The 21,548-nt window shown below is 44.0% G+C and overlaps 1 protein-coding gene across 7 annotated transcripts in view; it reads right to left on the reverse strand.

Moving 5' to 3' along the window:
- Window positions 1-21,548, reverse strand: part of LSAMP (limbic system associated membrane protein) — a 1,003,852-nt gene that overhangs the window by 22,286 nt on the left and 960,018 nt on the right. For 4 of the 7 annotated variants that reach the window (XM_064644400.1, XM_064644398.1, XM_064644399.1 and 1 more), the window contains 4 exons: window positions 13,082-13,216; window positions 9,172-9,292; window positions 8,093-8,241; window positions 2,088-2,123 (listed from right to left, as the gene is read on the reverse strand). In XM_064644400.1, coding sequence (XP_064500470.1) covers window positions 2,088-2,123; window positions 8,093-8,241; window positions 9,172-9,292; window positions 13,082-13,216 — 441 coding nt within the window. The remainder of the gene's footprint in view (window positions 1-2,087; window positions 2,124-8,092; window positions 8,242-9,171; window positions 9,293-13,081; window positions 13,217-21,548) is intronic. The other 3 variants (XM_064644403.1, XM_064644401.1, XM_064644402.1) reach the window with 1 other exon arrangement.

A 21,548-nucleotide genomic window follows, 5' to 3' on the forward strand; every position in this document is an offset into this window, starting at 1 on the left:
ATGCCCAAGGTTTTTTTGAAGGTGAACAGCAAAGTAAAAGCACATGTTGAGATAAGCACCAGTATCTGTGCTGACGGCCCACACTGCAGAAGCTGGTAGGGGCTTTCAGAAAACAGATCGAGAGTATTTAAACTCTACTTTCCCCCTCTGCAAAATCCTCTAAGTGTGTCCTGGATCACTGGAGATATACCATCATTTGGCACCACAAATTCCTGGAGACTCCTCACAGAAGTGATGTCACACCAGGATGTCCTTCAAGATGATCTCAGGAGACTGGGGAGCAGTAAAAAAATAACAGCTTCAAAGAGAGAGAGGGTAATGTTTTAAAGGATAGACTAAAGCTGTGCAGGATGGCCTTGGCAACTTGATTAGGAGGTGTATTTGTAATGGGAATCCTGGCCTTGCTTACTCACAGATTTTGCTTTATCATTTAGGTTAATAGGCTACTAATTCAAAACCAGCTGTAAACAGGACTGCCTATGAAAAAAATTAACACTGCCTGCCTGTGGAATTTAAGGATATATAATAAAAATAATCATAAAACCAAAGAACCCTGGGTTTTTCATCAGACAAAAATATTTGTCATTGAAAATTCTGCTTAAAAAAATAGCACCTAAAATTGGAATACTCCTCAAAACCTTATATCCTAAACAGCCTCAGCAACTTTAATTTCATATCCCAGCACAAGTTTCATTTGCAATACATATAATAATGGTGTTTAATTGGATTTATTTTTCCACACTAGGTTCCCAATGGCCTACTTTACTCCTTTCCTCAGCTCCTTGAATGTTATTTACAAATCACTCTCTGGGATTTAATTTTAATGGTAGCCTAATTTCTACCTCTCCCCTCATTTTTTTTTTGTAGGTACTTTTCTTTAATTGTATTTGTGGATTTGCCTTTTAAATAGGCAGTTGTGACTACATCCTGAACGTGAATAAGTTGCCAAGAGCTTGATTTGAAAACAGCAGAGTGGTTAAATGGAGCTGGTGTAACACCCAGCATTTATTGTTCTTTGCATGGCAGTACCTGCAGGTGCTTTGTTCAAGCAGGTGCTCTTTTGCAAAACAACATGGGTTCCTAATAACACTCTACCCCAAAGCTCTGCGCAGACATTAACAATTTAGGTCTCTGAGCATCCCATGAGTTGAGTGCATCTTCATCATACGGCAGTAAAACAAAGATACCGAGGGGCTCTAGGCCAAGATTTTTTTAAGTGAACGCGGGGACTTGCTGTCTTACTGTTGATTTAGTTTCAAACACCACTTTCAAATGCCGCAGCCTGCTTTCTGGAAATGCCTGGTCTCTGTGCTTTATCAGAATCTCAAGGTCACAACCAAGCCCCAAGTGTCATGTGGATGTTGGGGCAACAATGCCAGGACCTGAGGCATGACTGGGCAGCACAGACACAACATCCAGACTCTGTTTTCTGGTGGGAAAAACACACAGACTCTGTTTTGCCTTCACACCCTTCTTCCCTTGGAATAAAGCAGACAGTAACACCTCACCATGCCTCTTTACATGCTCTCTGCATCAAATGCAGGACTACGTGACTGGCAGACTTGGAGCAGTGTGACAAAAGATTCAGAAAACAATGTGTTTTCCTGTGGATGCAGTTGCATCTAGTTGCACAACTAGAATGAAAAAACCTTCTGGCAGCATTTTCAGTTTTAGTTTTTCACTTGTCCCTTATACTGTCACTGCAAAATTTTAGCTCTGCTTATGCTTTTGATCCAAGTCTGAACAAGTGGGCAAAGACAGCTTAGGATGGAAATATACATTACGTGTAGGTCTGCAGACAAATTGAACCTCACTGAAAACTGTCCAGACCTGCATGACAACACAATGTCACTGCTCAAAGCTTGGCTAAAGGTTGGTTGTTGCTGTTCCATTGATTGTTTTTTCAAAAAGAGAGGGGGAAAGAGGAAGGTGAGCAGAAAAGACAAAATGACATGTAAATGAAAAGGGAAAGCCCTTATTTTCCTGCATTTCTGAGCCGTTTTGCCCATCACTAACTCTGAGCACTTGTCAGGATGACGGAGAATGACCCGGCTAAAGAGCTACTTCAACATAAAACATATACTGACCTGGAAAAGGATTGGGGAGTGTGGGTAAAACTCGTTCTAAGGGGGGAAAAAAAACAATAAGCAACATGCAGGAGAAAAGGACAAGCCACTTTTCACACCAAGCAAGCAGCAGATACAAACCTGATGGAGTTGTCCATCCCCAAATTAGATGAACTGGAGTAGGTTTCATATACAGAGCATTTTGCTAGCAACACGCCTAATACACATCAACAACCCCTGGGACTGGGAGTCAGAGAGAAGTCATTTGAAAAACTAAACAAATAACAGCCACACAGCAAGAGGGATTAAGCATCTGCAGTGAAGGTAATTGGAGTTGATGGGCCATATCTTCCCTCTGACTTTCAAGACCACTCATGTCATCATTCTACAATTCTTCTTAGCTACACCTCTTTCTGGAAGCTAGTCTTGGAAGAGAGGTGCGTTGTGGAAGCCCTCCATGGGTAGTTGCTGCCTCCCCAGAACCTTCTCCACAATGGATTTCTTCCCAGTGACAGGTCCCCTGAGGATCTGTGCATGGGAGCAATCACTGTGCAGAATCCTTCTTTAGAGTTTTGTTCCTCAGAAAGGAACAGAGTTTTTGCACTCATCATAATCCAGTTGTACCCAGAGCCTGCTGTCATGTTTATAGGGTTTTTACAGCATGTCCTCATTATATGTCACAGCAGGACTTTGTTGTACGTCACTGCTGACTTCACAGTTTGCTTCTTCCATGAAAGGATCCCAAAAGAATTGCAGTAGCAGAGACTTGAGTCTGAGGCTAACGGTGGTGTTAATTCTGCTTCACAGATGGTGCAGTTGATGCACAGAGCAAGGAAGCAATTTGCCCATGGTCAAATGCTGAACTGTTGGCAGAGCCAGGCATAGAACCAAGAATACAAGGTCCCCAGGCTTTACTCTGATTGCTGGGTCTCCTTTCATTGCCTTCAGAACTTGCTGGATGCCTTGTACTGACTGAGACAAGTTCCTGCTCATGGACTGATCCATAGGTACACACACATTTAGCTGCAACAGATGGTATGCCTGGGACAATGAGTGGTCTTCTGGTTTACCTGCTAAGATCACTGCTGATGGACATAGAGCTTGGCAGGATAGTAGTCCACTATCATTCTCTGATCAACCCAGGCCCAGTTATTTGGAGGCTAATGGTCTTTATATTGTATCCTTGGCGCAAAGAGTAAGTTTCTGCCTCGCTGGAGCCCATAAGGATGTAGCAGGTCAGGCCGATCCCTGTGACACTGGCAGAACTTCTGCCCTCGTGGTGGTAATGGAGTTGTTTGAATCCACAGCAGGCACAGGGGAGATCAAATACAAGTCTAGCCTGGATCTCTGTGTTTATGTAGCAACAGGGGACTATTGTTCTGCGAAAGCAGGCTGTTGTGCTGACAAGACTTCCTTGTTATTTAGTTTGGTTAAATAACTCAACTCCCCTTTACCTTCTTCCTGCACAGCAGGCTACAGGCTGCACAGCATAAGCAGTTAAAGCAAAGCACTACGGCCTCATTATCATGCTGCTTTCTATTCAAGGACTCTACCTCTATTCCCTTCACCTGCTGTGTGCTGCTTTTATTGCTCCACCCTGGCTCATTAGCAGTGTCTCAGCCTTGCCCCGTCTGACTGTCACCCCAAACCACTTTCCCTGTCTCCTGAGTCTCCCCGTTAGTGACAGCTGGGGGGAAGACACAGGGTTTGCACTAAGAACCACTAAGAGGGATTTCAGCTCCAGTTAACACTCCAAACCCTCACAGCAACCACTGTAAGCAAATGCTCAGGCACAACGAAGTGTGGGCAGAGAGTTAGAAGGAGGGGTGTCAGCCCGCGCACACAGCCAGCGCTTGTGCAGGACACTAATGAATAATGACAAGTTAGAGGCCAGTGCCAGCTCACTTTAGGAACGTGCCCCTCTGCAATCAAACCAGCTGGACTCCACCTGAAGCCTCTCGAGGAGGCAGGGGTGGGATCCCGCTTGCTGCTGCTGCTTCTAGTTGGTACCGGCCATGCCAGCGGCTGCTTCACCTCCGTGTTTTCTAGTTCCCCAAAGGATGCAGATGATATGGCATCTGCTGAGGTGGCAGTCTCCTATAACTGAGACAACTTAGCCAGCAGGACTGCATCAGGATGTGCAACACTGCTCTGTTGTCTCCTGTTTCATCCTATGGGAAGGGCTAGCTCTGCGGGAGGCAGAAGTCGCTAATTTGGAAAAGCTTTCATTTCTTTCCTCTGCCTTGCTAGAATGCACCTGCTTCTGTGTGCCTGTGGTGGACGTGTGTGGGCTTGCTTATACATCACACAGGTGCATGCCTATGTATACATACTCACCTGCACATAAACCTATGTATCTGTGTTCCTACAACAAATGTGTATCTGCTGTATATTTATATATACTTATATAGAAACATATACACTTCTGGGTAACATGGGTTAAGATACAAATGGTGACTTTTACTCATAATGCTTTTCATAGCACTCTGTTAGATGAGTAAAACAAAAAGAAAACATGATCCCTACCTCCTAATACACCTGGAGGTAAAACCCTTTCCCTTCAGTTGTGACATCACTTTTCACCTCTGTTGCTCTGTGATGGCAGCCCTGGCTTTGCCTCTCTATCAGGTAATTTTCACAGAGATGTGTGTTACTGCCCCTTTCTTAGGTCTCACCGTATTTTGTGCTTGGGGCTTACAAACACCCCTAGGCTCTACAGAGCTGAATTGACCTACTGGATCATCACTGCTGCAAAACATGGTCCTGCCTCCCAACTCCTCACACCCACAGATGCATGATACAGCTTTCTCTCTTGCATGGGGCTTTGGTGCTTCTTAAGCCTGTCCATGAAGTAATTCAGCTCAGAACAACAAAAGAAAACATTTGGGGGCATTCTGGGGAGGTGAGCAGTAAAGCTCAGTTACCTTTTCACTGATTTATCAGGTTGATCTGGCTCAGTGTCCACTGAGTAGCAGAATAAGTGAAACCATGTGGCAGAGAGCAGGGTGAGCAAAAGGAGTGGGGAGGAAGGGATGTCAGCAAGCTATTAGGTCGCTTGTATCATCAAACTGTACCTAAGTAGCCTGTCTGCAAACATATTCCATATTGCTGTCGAAGACAGGTTCCTGGGTAAGTTAAACCTTTGTTGTGGCCATTTTTTTGTTATTGTAAACTCAGTCTCCAGGAGTGAGGGGTATTAAATCTCTCCACCTACAGCAGGCAATCCTGCTGCTACATTCTTTAAGGAAGATCACTAGCTATCTATTCATACAGCTCAAGGGAGCTGCTTTTGTATTTTAATGCATCTTCTATCTATGACGTTGACATCTAAGGCACTCAGTCTCTCTGAGAGTTTTTCAGTGCTGGCTGAGATTTCATGAAATGGTAGTCACCCATTTTTCTCTACTGCTAAACTGTTCTTTCACATCACTTTGCTAGCTCCCTGTCTGCCCTCCACCTCAGGCAAAGCTGCCAGTACCTCATTATTAACTCTCTGGTTGTTTCTTCATTTCTCGCTGCCATTCTTTTTTGTGCTGCAATGGGACACTGAGGAACCATCGCTGTACTTACCTCCCTAGTGGGATGTTGCTCTACAGTGAGCTTGTTCTCTATTTAAAAAGGAAATAAAATCTCTGATTCCAGGGATGAAAAACACTCCCAAGTATTTGAGTATCTGCTGTACCTTGCAAAAGCTGCTTTATTTTTTCTGTCTGGATGTGTGGCTGGGAGTGTGCATTACCTGTTATTTCAGCTACTGTGTGATCACTACAGCATTTTTTTCATCTGGGCTTGTAGGTTTTTTTCAGCTGCATTCTTTATCTTTATGAAGCTGGATTCCTTTCACTCATTTCCCCCCTTTACCTTCAAAATACCATCTGTAGTCTGCCTGAATTTGTGTTTTTCTCTCTCTTTCTCTCTTCCACGCTAACTAGAAGAACAGATTTCCTGAAACATTGTGAAGCAAGTACACACTAAAGAAACAGGGATTAACCAAGCAACAAAAAACAAGTTAGAAAGAGTCCACTGAAAATCATCAAATCTCTCTCAGCTCCTGTTCACCTGGCTCTTGTGAAGTTCGCCAGCATTCTCCAGCATAAATAGGCCTTGCATTTCTAAGGTAAAAATGATAAACAAAATCCAGCAACTTGAAAGAAGGAAAGTGTTCTTCATAGACATCAAAAGGGGGATAAAATAGGATCCTTGGTGCTGCAAGCCATCTTTAATAGTTGCCACATCTCCTCCTGGAATAGTTAATGGCAACTTTGCAAGATTTCCTTGGGTCTCTTACAGGTTCTGCCACTCATTTTATGACCATGGGTAAACCACTTCTTCACTCTGTACCTTAGCTTCCTACTGCAAAACAGTGCTAATAACACTCAACCATTTCTAAATAACTTGTGATATTAAAATATTCATTGCTAGCAAATCCTTTGAGATCCTTTGAGGTGAAGTTCTGAAGTCATGCAAAATGCTTTTCTAGCAAAACTAACCCCCCAGCTAAAATCATATGTGCATACATACATTATTGAATTTCATTTTATATTTTGTTTTAGTGATGCATTTCAGTTCATCTGTGTAACAGGAACCAAGAGAGAGGGCCAAATTTAGAATTCAGTCACAAATAATGGATTCTAAACTTAGAATTATATTAATATCAGCAAGAACAAATCTGGAGTATTTGAAAATTATGTTCCAGATTGCTGCCTGAGGATTTTGTCTGAATCTCATGACAGTCACAAGACCAGGGTGAAAAGAATTTCAAAGTAGAAATTTGCTTTGTGTGCTGCACTGCTACAGGAAATCAAATATATGTTCTTTTATGATAATATCTGTTCTTTAGAAAATAACCTCCACAAAATACACTGAAATTTGCAAAAATTCAAACTGCCATGAAATAAATCCAAGGGTGGTAAACAGGGAATACAAATGGATTTATCCTTTTGCACTACCTCTGTTAAAAACAACCAGACCAAAACACTGTTTTTTTTATAGTGGTTTGATTAATCTGACCACACAGAGTAGAAACCAGACTAAACTGCATCCCATACTGACTGCTTCACACATCTTATCTGTTTTTCTGTTTAAAAGGACATGCAGGTCATGACATGAGTGTTTTAATTCAATTTAGGACCATGCAAGGAATACTACCATAAGTCACCTTTGTGTCTACATGTCCCTCGTGTGAGTGGGCAATTTTGCTGCAGTCTATCTCTTGTGGCAATACCATGTGGTCCAAGTCTAGGCCTGGAATAGAGAACTGCATTTTGAATACACCGTGGTTTGTATGGGTTGTACATGTGGATGGTAGATGAGAAGCAGGGGCTTTGTTTATGGGCAGGTTTGAATCAGCTGCAAAATTCAAAACCAGCAGGTAATTCTGCTCTAGAATTTTGTCCAGTCCCAGATTCTGTGTGTTTACACTTACTAAGACAAACTTAGTAATTGAAAGGTAGCAGAATGAGATCCAAAGAATCTTATTCCATTTTTCATCTGTTTACCTTTCCCCCCATGTTCCCTCTGATATGCACATTTAAAGTCATTCTGTCTTTTCTCATTTCTTTCTCCTCCATTTTCAAACCAATTTCTCTTTTTCTTGACTGTCTCTTGTTCTCCTCAGGCTCAGTGGTTAGTTCTCTCCATCTCTCTGAATTACTTGTCATTTCTCAGCTGTCATGGATCCTCCGAGCCCTGGCCTTCTGTCTACTTATTAAAGGGGCTGTCATTCTAAGGGTTTTTTTGTTTCCAGCCTTAAAACAAACATGCTTTTATTATTTTAACAAAATCTGACTTCACCAAAGCCAGTCAATCAAAGGGCTTGCCTGTAAACCTTTTAATTTGGCTGTGTTTGTGTTTCACGGCAAGTATGAACATGTAGGTATCTGAAGCAGAGTGCTGAAAGCCTCCACGGCTGGAGGATTGAGAGGCCTGGATTGCCAAGTGGATGCCTTCCTGAGTTTTGGTCACCATGTGCTTTCTACAGAGCCTGGTCTTTGTGAGAGCCTCCCTTTACCCTCTCCCATACTTACTGTAAAGGTATAGGCTGGCGTTTGTGACTCCCAGCTTGTTGGCAGCCACGCAGGTGTAGTTTCCATAGTGTTCCTCAGTGACGTTGGCCACCATCAGCAGAGACTGGCTCCCCGTGCTCTTTATCTCCAGACCATTGGCGCTGTTTATCCTGGGAAGGCAGAAGAAGAGGTGTATAGTGCAATGGTAGCTATGTATTGGGAAGGAAATCACTGCCTGGCAGGCAGTAAACCAAAGTCTTTCAGCCCAGCTGGAAGGGGAGGATAGAGGGAGGGGGGAAGGAGATGTGAGAAGACAGAGATCAAAGAAGGCATGTATGGAAAACAGAAGGGAATGAAAGGAAGTAAGAGTGCAGTGGGGTGAAATGCCACCAGTAAGGCAGTGGAAAAGCAAAAAAAAAACAAGCGAAGGGAGGAAGCATTTTTCCAGCACAGGCTCACACTGGAAATGAACACACCATGGCCAGCTGAAAGCTAGTACATACTTGAACCAATTCATGTGTTCCAATATGTGCATATGCCAAAGCTAAGTCACCCCTGAGCCTGTAATGTCATGTTAAAAACTAGGGTAATAACACAACCTTCTTAATACCAGGTAAATGCTCAGGTATAAAGGACAGATCCCTTTTCTCTTCTCATCTACTCTCATATGCAAATCTAAGAGGCTCAGGTCACACAGATGGGGGAATCACACCTCCCTCAGCAGCTCCTTCCTCTAAATGAAGGCACCTAGATTGGCATTACCTAATTGGAGACTAATACTACCTACCTTTTTATCTGTAACATGGGCTACTTAATGCATGAACATTGTCTTAATTGTGTGTTGGCCCATAGTTGACTTAAAGGGAAGAGCTCCACCCTCTGCACCTCCTTCAGCATCCCCAGCACAGAGACAGACTGCATCCTCCAGCCTTGACCATGCTGGTTCTGCTGAGTCTGATGGGTCATTGTGACTCAAATGGATTGTAAGGAGCAATTTGTTTGAGAAGAAGAGTTGGGGAAAGCAATAGGCGATGCTCTAAGGGTCCTCTATTGATTAGACGGAAAAGGAGAGAAGAAAAGAGGCGAGCTAAAGGTCTTACCTGGTATCATCTCTGTACCATTCGAAATCGGGTGTGGGCACTGCTGATGCCTCACACCGGAGTAAGGCTTGTCGTCCCGTGGCCGCTTCATTGCTCTTGGACTCTGTGATGGTGGGAGGGTCTGCAGGAAGGAAACGTGTGGTCACTTCACACACTTCCAGGTGTGACAAAACAGCAAAACTATGTCAGGGATGGCTTCCTCATGCAACCTGTTCGAGCTAGTGGAGACCCACAGCTGCTGCTTGCTGTGGCACATGTTCCCCCCTGCTCCTCTGCAGAATATGTGCTCTTTGAACTCTCCCTAATATACCACGTTAGCATCACTCCTTACACGTGCTTCTCTTCAGCACTGCTGAATAAAATTCTGTCATAAATGCATAGGCATACACAGGCAGAGTTGAGGTTAATGATGGACTTCTGTAATTTATGAATATTTACCTATGGATCTTTAGTTCACATGGACTCATCAGAGATAACATGAGAGAAAGACTTCATCAAGGGTAAAGGAAGACAGTAAAAGTAAAGGAATAAAGGAATTTAACACTAGCATGAAAATTATTTTCCGTACAAACTCTTTGTCTAATGCCAAAAGTATAATAAGCAAGGACTGAGGCAACATGTATGATATGGAAATACATTCACAGCTTAAAAGGGAAGAGCTTTAGGAGAAGCTGTGTGTGCAACTTTGAGAGACAGATAACTTGTTGAGACACTTCCCTTAGGTGTCTAAGGTTAAAAATCCTGCTCAAGTGTTCCTGGACGTCATGCTTTGTGACAAGCTTCAAGAAGGCTTGCTTGTGACTGTTCTGCATGAAGCTTGCCCTCAGCCTAGCATGGTGTTCCCACCTCTGCTTAATTTGTAGCCATGGGCAAAACAAACTTGGAAAACATATTGGTGGGCCCTGCTTGAGCTACGTCTCAGTACTGGCTGGGTACCAGGTTGGGTAGGCACCAGCATCTTCAATCCCAGCCCCATGTTCAAAATATTAAGTGATAAAGCTTTACACGTTAAAAGGCAGACATATTTCCCCTTGGCTGCTGAGAGGGATCAAGGAATAAGTGCCTTGTCTCTCATCACTAATACTTCCACACCCTGAGATTATGGGACTGCAACTCAGACAGCTACTTTTCTGAGACTTGGGTTACCATAAAGCGCACTGTGCGTGTGCAGAGTACAGCTCTGCCGTCTGTGTCTGTCTCGGCACTGAAAGGCCAAAGAAAAAGACAAGCAAAATGGATTGTGCCAGTCAAAGAAAAAAAAAATAATTCTGTTTGGAAAATGTATGGAAGGAAATTTGTTTGTGAACACATTAGCCATCTCAGTGTGATCCCTTTCCTGACCTTAATCGGGATTTTATGCAGGGCTTTAGGGATATTGCAGTGCGCCCTCTAACATCATAAATATTAATAAGTGTACATAAATAGGATCCTACATTCAAAGGCTGTGGGTTCACGCAAATATTTTAATTTGAAAAGGAGGAGGGATAATAAAAGGATAGTGAAGGTGATTTTTTTAACCATCCTCCTTTGAATTTTGGTTCAAACAGTATATCTTTTTGCTGTCTAAAGTGAGACAAGACTTTTCCATTTCACTGAATCTGGCACAAGAGGCGAGTTACAGAATGAACAGGCACCTTTCTATGGGCTTAGAAAATGATCCCAGCAGGCATCTGCTCCCCAGCCTGCTGCCAGGGAGCCCGTGCTCTGAGCAGTCCCTATCTTCACCCCTTTAAAATGTTGCTGCAGTGCTCTCCCATGAGAAGGGGCAGGTGGGAGCCCCGAATAAACCAGCCTATTGCATTCAGAAAGCAGATATTCTGTGTGTAGCTGTTTCCTGCCCGGGAAGCCAGGAGTGGGTTCCCTTTGGCTGTTTTCCTTTCACTCTTCTCTAGGCCTCAGTTTCCCTGTCTGTGATGTGCTACAAGAGCCATTACTCAGGAAGCCTGAAGGTGGTAGTGTGAGACCAAAGCAAAGTGAGATGCTCTCCTGCGGTCTGAGCTGGCAAGCTACCTGCTCCACAGCAGATGATAAAAGATAGCCAGGAAGCTCCTTAGGTTGGGCAGGTCCCATTTTTCAAACTTACTGTAGTTTTCACACTTTCTGCTACTTGTGGTGTTGTTTAAGGAAGCAGGTTCAGGAAAGATGCATGCAAATGTCTAGCTTTCATTCCTCAAACAGGACTGACTTTTTTTTCCTGCATGGTCCTCATGATCTCTTAGATTTTATTTCCCTTTCTTTCAAAGGAAAAGTTCTGTCCTGATGGAATTTTAAGTTGCTTACATTACAAATTACACCACATATTAATATTACAATACTCTATCACATTATATTTTCATATATTCCAACAGTTAAAATGTTTAAGCTCTAACTGTGGCATAGTTATTATGTGTTGAAACTAAGTCAAAATCAAACATTCTGACTTTATACAAACAATCTGTTTCAAACACATTAAAAGCATCGTTGAAATTATGTTTCACAGAAATATTTGAAAATATTAATTGGTTATCATGGAATGTCTCAGTTTTATAAATTCAGCTGTTTTTGACAAGAAAAAAACCCTCGACACTTTTAGTGCAGAAAATCTGCTACTACAGTTCATATTTATGCCAAATTTGTCCCATGAAGCAGCTGGTATTAAACCACTGCCACCCAGTTTCTAAGGGAATTATAAAAACTGTGGATTCTGAAGATGCTGCAGGGAGCCTATAACCTTGACTTCTAAGCAAAACAGAAAAGTTGATCTGATGTGATGACCGAAAGAGAAAGAAAGAGACAAAGAGCAAGAATGGTATTAAAAGGTGCTATAATCACCTGTGGTGTCAAATTAAGACTGGGATGGGCTGAAACACTTACTGCCATCAGGTCTCTGCCCTAACCCACTTCCTGACAGTTCTATCTGTGAATCAAGACCATGAATATGCACCCTGAAACATGCCTGTAATCATCTCCAATTGCAATTTAAGGTAGTATTCTGGTGTATAAAATGAAGAAGGTCAAGAGACTATGTATCTCCTATTCATCTGTCCTTGCTGCAAAGTTTTTAGCCTCCAAGTAAGGAAATAGAGCAGGTAAATGCAGATATTCACTTTAAATCACTCCAGTGCCAAATATAAACCGTGCAAGTACAGAGGTGGACATATACACGCGTAGGATTACACGAGTAACATCAGTCTGACATATCTCGTGTCACTGTGAGAGGAACAGGCCAGCTGAGTGAACTGGACATCTGTCTAAGCGTATATGGGCAATGGGATCCAGGCCCCACTCACACAGGTGTGGATGGAAGCCACATAGCTAACTGTGCCTCTCAGTGCTTTTAGGTGGACTGCTGTATCCTTTGGTCAAGCCCCTTTCTGTACTACGTTGGTGCATGGAGGGTCTCTCAGACAGAGCTTGAAACCAGCACAAAATTAAAGTTTTTGTACCCTCTCCTTAACACGTGCCTCTACTGCATGTCCCCTGGGCTGTGATACCCGTGAAGGCACTGCTGAGATGGCTGGGTGCAGGGAGGCGTGTGTTTGCTCTGAGCCAGCTGAACCCTCCCTTATCTCTCCTCGCTGCCTTGCTGAAGCTTCTCTTCACGCTACTGTTCACTCGAATATCAATGAGTGAAAACAAGGCATTGCCAGCGTTTCTGAGGGGAGAGACAGGGGCAACTCACAGCTCCTCTCTCTCTCCCTCTCTGTTTTTCTCTATCCCCGCAGCCTGCCCCCCCCCCCTTTCTTATATATTACCAGGTTTAAAGCACAAACTATATCCTGTGGCAAGTGTGTGCAGATAGTTTTCTCAGCACCGTCCCTTTCAGATTGTATAATATAAACCCAGAAACACTTCTCTATTTATCCTGAAGTGACCCCCGCCTGTGGGCAAAGTTCTCCCCGTTGACCTGTTCCAGCTGCAATGTACTCACAGTTCACAGTGACCCGGACTTGCTTGACGTCTGCTGAGGCAACCTCGTTGGCAGCTTTGCATTCATACTTGCCCGACTGCTCTCGTGTGATACCCAGGATCTCCAGATACTCTTCCTCGCCTTCGAACTCTCTGCCTGGTAGTGCAGAAAAATACAGGGGATGGTTCTGTTAGGCTTTCAGATTTGGGAAACCTCCTGCTGAATAGCTATGGAGGAACAATCACAAAAGGGATTCTGCAAATAAGCAACAGTCATGAGCGATTTAAAAGTTATTTCAGAAGCCATATCAGCAAGATACTAGCATTTTTATTAGTTATGGAAAACTGAAAATCTGGAAGGAAGCTACAAGTAGTACCAACACATCCCATCTCACAGGCTGCCCAGGCCAAGAAGCAAAATCTCCACCACTTGAGATCAGATAAGTTCACTAGTGTGATGGCTGAGCACCAGGAGAGGTTAGTCAGACTGTGGCTGATTGCTACTTCAAGCAGGGCTAGCTGGGTCCTCAGATGTGGTGGTGTTTTGTCAGCACCCTTTTCTCCACTGCAAAACTGTGAAAAATGTCCTTCTGTCTCTCAGAGCAACTATCACCCTGAAGTGCCATCGATCAGATCAAGATGCTGTTAAACACAGCCCAACTGAGAGAAACAAAGTGTAATTTGATCCGTGGAGACCAATAATCATCACGCATCCCTGATCTACTGTACATATGAAATGGACATATTTAAACTGTGCTGCCTCACTGACACACTTGTGAAAACAGCAGCTCGAGTGTCAGTGGGGGTTATGAACAGGAGCAGGAATCGGGAGAGGTCTGTGGCCTTGCTTTTAATTCACTGTGCGACCTTGGGTGAGTCAGTCCTTCTCTCTCCCTCTCCGAACTGCAGCAAATAGCTCCCCCTCTCTCATCACCTCCTGGTCAGAGAAGGGCGGTGAGGTTAACCCATGTAAAACACATTAGATTCGTTGGAGGAAAGTTGCTACGGAAGCATGAAATATTAGGATTGTTATATCTACTCTATTCCTTCCAAAAGCAAAGTAAGGCTCCTCTTGGAAAGAACCTGAACCACATTCGTTCCTCTGAGAGGGCCGTGAGCACTGCTCTACGGAATGTGGAAGCACCAGCCCGTGTATTTGTATGTTTGGAGAAAGCATCCCCCAACCCCCAAAGGGTAAAAGCCAGATTTAAAAAAAAAAAAAAAAAGTCACCTCACAAGGTCTCACGTTCAGGTTCCTCAGAGAGCAGATTTTTCCAAAGTAAGTCTCTGCCCAGAAGACATTTTTTGCTCAGCAGGTGCCGAGCACTTCTGAAACCCTGCCCACTTCACTAAGTGCTTACAGTTGTTTGATGGAGTTCAAATAGTGCCTGCAAGGATGGGGCTGTTCTGCTTGGCTTAGGGCACTGTGTGAAAGCAGTGGGTAAGCTCTGTCTTTGGAGCTGAAGTTGCCATGGAGCCACCTGCAATGGATCCCACAACAGAGGCACAGACTTGCTGCTGCATGTTGGCCGGGTCAGGCTGGCCACACACACTGGCAATGCCAGTTTCATGCATTTCCCTCCTGCATCAGAGAGGGACTTTAGGAACCTCAAAATCTGCTCAGAACTCTGTCCCTTACACAATTATTTTTGTCTTTTTTATTTTCTTTTCCCAGGCAATTTTCAGAATCATTCTAGGGGAAAACCACCCCCCGTCACGGAGACTCAGTGTGAAAACAGCAGTGTACCTATTAAACTCATGTAGTGACAAGGTTTCCCCTCTCTTTCAGCAGGGCTAACCAGCAGTCCCTTTTTTTGAGCTCCTACCAGATGTTCAGGTGAGTGGAAATCTCATTGCTATGTCTAAAACTTACAACTGCTTTGGTTTTTGTATCCCCTGATAGCCTGCTGAAGGGCCTTCCTGCATGGGAGCAGCACATTGTACAAAGGAGGGAGGCAAAGTTGGCTCCTTTTGGGCACCTGGTGCTCTGGGACATGGCTTTCGGTCCTCTGCTGTGCACTGGGGCTGATGCTGTGGAAAGTCAGTGGAGAAGGAAGCAAGGGGGAATTTTCACAGGTGTTTTTTATTGCTGTAACTCATGAATATGTTACAGAACCCTGTAGGACCAAAGTTAGGTGAGTCACAACACTGTGGAAAGGACTTCTGTCACCACCTAACCCTTTCCCCAACCTCAAGGCAGGACACATGGGTCATGTCAGGGACAGAGCCATCCTCTGCCCTCCAGCGGCAGCCACTCCAGACAATCTGTTCCTGTGCTTTGCTGTCCTTACCCTGAAGTTTCCCTGAAGTTTGACCTGAGTCTCCCTTGCTGCAATTTAAAGCTATTATTTTTGTCTTAGCCACTACAGACAAAAGAACAAATCATTCCCTCCTTCCCTGCAATAGCCTTTTATCAACTTTTAAATCACTTATGTTCCTCCCTCAGTTGTCATCTTTTTTTTTTTTGGCTGAACATTGCCAGGGTCTTTCAACCTTCCTTTGTAGGTGAGGTTTTTTTTAGACCCTTGATCATTCTCGTTCTTTGCTTTTAGACCCCTCTGACAGGTTCACAGGCAGTGCAATATCCCAAACCCAACACAGCATTTCAGATGAGGTGTTACCAGGGCTGAACACAGATAAAGGACTGGGTCACAACTTCTGCACTGTGCTGCTGTCTGTATAGCAAATATGCTGTTTGTGTTTTTGCTATAGCATGAATCATTTCTGTTTGGGAACCCTTTTAATTCCCCGATCCTCTTATGACATATTGCTACCTGCTAATAAAGCACTTTTAAAATCCCACCCCCAATTTAAACTGACAACCAACACTACCCTCCTTTCGCAGCAGCACTCCCAGTTGGTAGGTTAGTCAGTTGACTGGAAAGTTAATCAGACATCAGGGAAAGACTCAGAAAGAAAAGGTTAAAACGTAATTTGCCTCCGTTTTGCAAATCATTTGCTCTGCCATTCTGCCTTGTTTATACACAGGGTTCATTCCAAGTGGGGCTGGCTTCTCCTGCAATTTGCCCTTGTCACAAGACTGTCACCGTAATGAAAACAGGGTTGAGGGTGACTTAACCAGCTCTAATGGAGTAGCACGCTCATTAAGGGTGCTGTTCAGTCTGTCTGTCAGAGAACCACATCAATGAAGTGCCAAAGTATCCTAAAAGGGTACATACTTTCTCAATGGAAGATGGTTTTTAGCTTCTCCCCTGCATACATACACGCACTTAAAATGTACCGTGTGCCCTGTCCAGCAGGAGAGCATTTACAGCTGCGCAAAACCCCTCCCAAGACATGATGAGTTGCTGGTTTGCCCAGTGGAGTTCTCTAGAGGTAAGTAAAGGCAGGACTTCTGTTTTAAAGGGCATGCCAAAGACATCAATAACCCTATTCAGTTCCTCGTTCCCCTGCTCCAGGACACAGATACAAGCACAACACTTCAGGGAAAGTTTCTGTGACAGTCTCTTGCTGAAATAGTGGTAGCACTGTTCTTGTCCCTGCACTGGTGACCCTGGGCATCAACATTTTGCTACAAGAACTTAGCTGCTCTCACTTGCAAGACAGACCCTTTTGCTTGCTGCCTTGTCCCCTCTAAGAGTACATTAACCATTTCTAACAAAAAGCGTTTATATAAAATCGAGGTGTCGTAGTAAAGACCAGGGAGAGGATAGATGTATCACAGTGTGTTAGAGAAATGTCAGGTTGTGATATCTTGCAGAGAGCTGTAGAGATGTTTTCACTAATTCACTTTGGCAGCCAGATTAGGTGAGTCATATTAACTCTAACCTCCAAGGCAAACAGGGGAGTAGTGGGTGCAGGAACAGAGCTTTATCCATCGAGTGAATTTACAAATGTTTCTGCGCAGGAGCCAGCTTTGTCAGGGAACTGATGGTTGTCACTATGCAGTTTATCAAAGCAGGGAGGGAGAAGGCTTGGACAATGCTCCTTGGTACTGATAACAATGAACATATTCTATTAGGTGAACAGAGGGATTGCCAGCTTCTGGCAAGCAAGCCACTCCATTCCCATTAAGAGCAGACATTTGCCTTGAGCATGTTTTCAAGGGATGAAATTCTGACCCTTCTGCCAAAGCTTCCTCACTGACAAGGGCTGTCTCCTGGCTGTTCTGCCTGGTTCAGTACAGCCCTTTCCCAGTGGGGGGCCTTTCAGGTTTCCCTAAGGGGATGACTATTCACACAGTGCAGCTCTTCTCATCCCAAATCATCCCCTCCTGTGACTTTAGGCAACCTGCTTCCCTGCAGGTTTTTTGCCTTTCACACGTTCATAGTTAGCTTGGTTGGTTGTTGCAGCCCCATTAAACACCATCTTGCCAAGCTGTAGCTCCTTAACTCTGTCCCAGTAAATCAGAAAGAGGAGCTTTCTGCTCTGGAGGCTGGAGATAGAGAGAGTACGAGCCTGGGAGGCTTGACAATCAAACCAATAGGGAACGACCCTGAGCAGCACGAGCCAGGCGGCTGCTGCTGCTTGGAGCTGACAGAACCCTTTCTGCAGAGGGATCTGCGGCAGGCGGCTTTGATGTGTGCAGGAGGAAGGCTTTGAAGGCCCGCTTGCCTCAGCCACATTTCCTATCCCCTGGCTTCCTAATTGGACCCAGTAAATAATGAACTCAAAGAGCAAATCTGCTCAGCTGTGCTAGCCTGCTGGCAAGCAGGCCCCCTCTCCCCCTGCCCTCTGGAAACAGCCTTGTGCAACCCCATTGGCTCTGCATATTGTCCTTGTTGGTGTGCACACCTGCCTATGCTCTTGTGTGTGTATAAATATATATGTATAAATAATATTACGTGTTTTATAGACTATGTATTTAATTTTTATATCTATAAATCCCACTGTGTGTGCAGAAACACATGCTCCCTACATACTTATGGGCTCTTCTGACCTCCACTCGAATGACCCCTTTCACTGCCACACACCATATCTTTCCTCAAAGGCTAAATGCTTTCTTTCTAGAGATGACACACATGCAGACAAAATCCCACTTATACTGTGTACAGACAGCTCTTTCAGGTAGTCAGGGGGCCAGCAATGTGTTCAGTCACGTGGTCTACCAGAGAGGCCTTTCCCTTCACGCCCCAGTTCTTTACATCTCCAAAGGGGAAGCTGATTTGCAGAGGTGGCAGCCACATTTTGCTCCATCTCCTCTCCTGTTTGTCCATCCAACACTTGTGCAAAAATTACTTTACTTCTCTTATTTTTTTAGCACTGCTGTGGTCTTAAATTAAACTGAAGTTCAGATCCACTGAAAGTATCTGTTTGCATTTGACATGTGGGGAAAGAGATCAGCCCCCCTGCTCCTACGTTTGTTTTCCCTCCAAGCATCTTTGTAGTTGTGAAGAGGGGAGAGCAGAATGGGTTATGAATCTTTGTTGGGCCCTCCTCTGCCTAAAACAAGATGTGAGGAGATAAAAAGGATTGGAAATCAATAAATGCCATTTGAAGTTTTTTTGTGTGTTGTAACTTCTATTGCTGAACCGCAGGTTTTGTTGTCTCTGCACTCCCCATTTAGTGTTTCAGGTTTTGCTCACCTAACTTTCCTCCTTCTCTCTGCACCTTAGGAACACCCTAGGAACAGGGTTTTGAAAGACAAAAATAGCTAAGGGAGCCTTTGACATAATTTTTTTGTTTTACCTCCAGCTGGGAATTTTTTTTTTTAATTCAAAACTTTGAAGTTTTCATTTATCAGTCTCTATCTCGTCAGCCATAACAAATTCCAATGAGCTTGGCATTTTTTTCCCATCCCTTAGTTGAAGAGGCTTGTTTTTAGCAAAGAGATCGGTGGAGAGCAGCAGATGGTGGGTGAGCAAAGGGACAGCTAGTGCTACAATGATACAGTAAGGAAGGCAGGCAGAAAAACTCACATGGCATGGGAAGTTGTGAAAATGGGGAAAGCTTGAGAGAGAGAGGATAATAGATGGAAAAAAACCAGACAGGGAATGGAGAGAGGCACAGTGGCTGGTAGAGAGAAATGCAAACACAATGAGATTCTTCAGTGACTGACAAAAAGAGAAAATGGTAGTCAGCTACTGACAAAGAGAAACTCACTGAGACAGAGCGAGTGAGAAAGACAGAAGACGAGATAGTGGCAGACAGAGAGATGTATGGCACGGAGAGAGGCAGAGCCATCCCTTGTGTAAAGGGAGCCATGAAATAACAACTGCCAGAGGGACAGGAACAGAGGGGTCACATGTAGTAAGGCAGTAATTACTCTGTTTAAGCAGCGAGGCACAGCAGGGTATTTATTGTTTAAGCTGGCCTCATGCCTCCCATGCCCTTAGGTCTGTAGCTATTACACATAAACCAAAAAACTAGTGCAGTGCCAGGGAGGGCTCTGGCCTGGCTCTGGCTTCATGAATGAGAATGAGTCAGATCAGGAGGAAACACCCTGGCACGGTTTCTCCTGGCGTTCACAGGACCTTGCTCATCAGCAATCACATTTGCACCTTATGTGCAAAGCTGGCTGCTGTGCCTCCCAAGCCAAGGACAGCGCCGGGGATGCTGCCCGGCTGAGGCAATACAAAGTATCTGCTGGCATAACCAGCGTTAAGAAAGCCAGTGATTTTTGTGGGGTCTTTCTCTTCAAACTCCATGCACCTAGCATACAAATAATAATAAAAAAAAAAAACAAAACAGAAAAAACCTTCCAGGTTAAGAGCAGCCTTCCTAGACTGAATGATGTCTCTGTGTTCTCTCTCCAGGGACAGCACTGACCAAACCACTTGGGACGATTCGCCATCGCTGATGGCTCTGCCCAGGAGATGGAAGCCAAAAGCTGACAGCTCAGAGGCATTTTGCAACCTGGCTGTGTGTGCATGTCAGTGGGGTTGTCTGCTTGAGGCAGCCTCAGCGGGTCTGCTGTGTGTCTGAATTTCCACCCTCTCTTATTCATAAACAACCACTAAAGGCCATCACACTGAATAGCCCTTCATACGCAGCCCTTAATCTGGGCACGGAGCAGGTGTGCAACATACTCCTTCATCTCAGCAACTGATTAGATTTTCCTTTCAAAAACCATATGTGAATACCGGAAAGAAAGGGAACCACACCCTAAAAAAAAAAAAATCCAACCCTGCTTCAGGTCAAAGCCTTCTGCTTGACCAGTGGTTTTCTTCTGTTCTTTGCTGAATCAGAAGAAGGACTTAATGTTCTGGCTCAACTTGAGATATAATTTAAAATAATTATTTCATGTTGAAGAAGATGACTTTTTTTCCCAAAAATTACTTACTGAATTTAAACCAATTTTGTTAACACTTTTTTAATGAACACAAACAGCATTTTTTGGAGAGATGAATTGCTGTTGAATAAAACTTGGCTGTGATGCCAGTGTATAAAGTAAATTATGAATCATGAGGTAAATTAAGTCATCTAATGTCACAGCTACAATATTACACTCCCTAAATGTTACATACTGCAATGTGAGTTGTCATGACTATGCTACCAAACACCAAGCCTTAATTTTACTGCCAAGAAAATGACATATAAACATGAACATACCAATAGTTGTACTGTTTCTGCATCTCAAAATTTTTGCCTGCTGCTTTTTAGAGGGTACTTTACAACAACATGAGGTAGAAGGCATCATCAGCTAGACGAATCACTGAGATGACACCAAATCTTTGAGTGTATTAAGAAAGCCTCAGGGCTATGAGGACCACGCTAGAGCAGATAATAAAGCAGAGGTTGAAAACAGGAAGTCAGACAAATAATCACAGCTCAGGCAAAGGAATTGTTCGATGTGCACACATCGATGACAGCACACCAACCTCTCGCTCCCAGCAGTGTGGTCAGCACTGTAGGGATCTGCACCCTCTTCCTCCACTACCTACAAGAGGATGGGCCAGCAGTTGTTCTTGGCAAGAGGAACAGCAGAGTGTGTTTGTGTGTGTGTGTGTGTGTGATCAATAGGTCTTTATTGCCCACTGTGCTAAACACAAGAAGGTAATGCAAGCCAAGAGCTGATGCAGGGGCATTTGGCCTCCTGTACTCCTTCCCCTAAAGTTCTTTTATTTTGGACAATGCAATTGTGCTATTATCTTTATACAGTTTGAAGACCATCCTCACAGACTCAAGACCAAAGAAAAGACTGACAGCAACAAGTTCCATCTGGGGCAAGAAGCCTGACTGAACTGTATAATTTCTGTCCTGCCTGTGAAGAGTGGGGATGGTGTGCAGTGTAGTCCCTAGTTTAATTCCACAAACCATTATGTCAGGCCCAGACTGTAGGAAAACCTCATGTGATGGTGCTCAGTGGTACCAACTGTCCCAGCCTCTCAATCCAGGAACTATAGGGTTTGTCTGTGTTTGGTGCCATCTTTAAAAATCCTTGTTATGTTCTTTACAAAGACTGTTGTGTCTCCTGTAGCTCAAGACATGCACAATACACTATTGTGCAAGAATCAAGTGGTTTTCTTTCGTAGGCATCCATGAAAATGTTTTTCTGTTTCTAAATTTAATGTATTTGCTCCCCTCTG

This window comes from Pseudopipra pipra, chromosome 2 (assembly GCF_036250125.1).
Source record: "Pseudopipra pipra isolate bDixPip1 chromosome 2, bDixPip1.hap1, whole genome shotgun sequence".
NCBI lineage: Eukaryota > Metazoa > Chordata > Aves > Passeriformes > Pipridae > Pseudopipra > Pseudopipra pipra.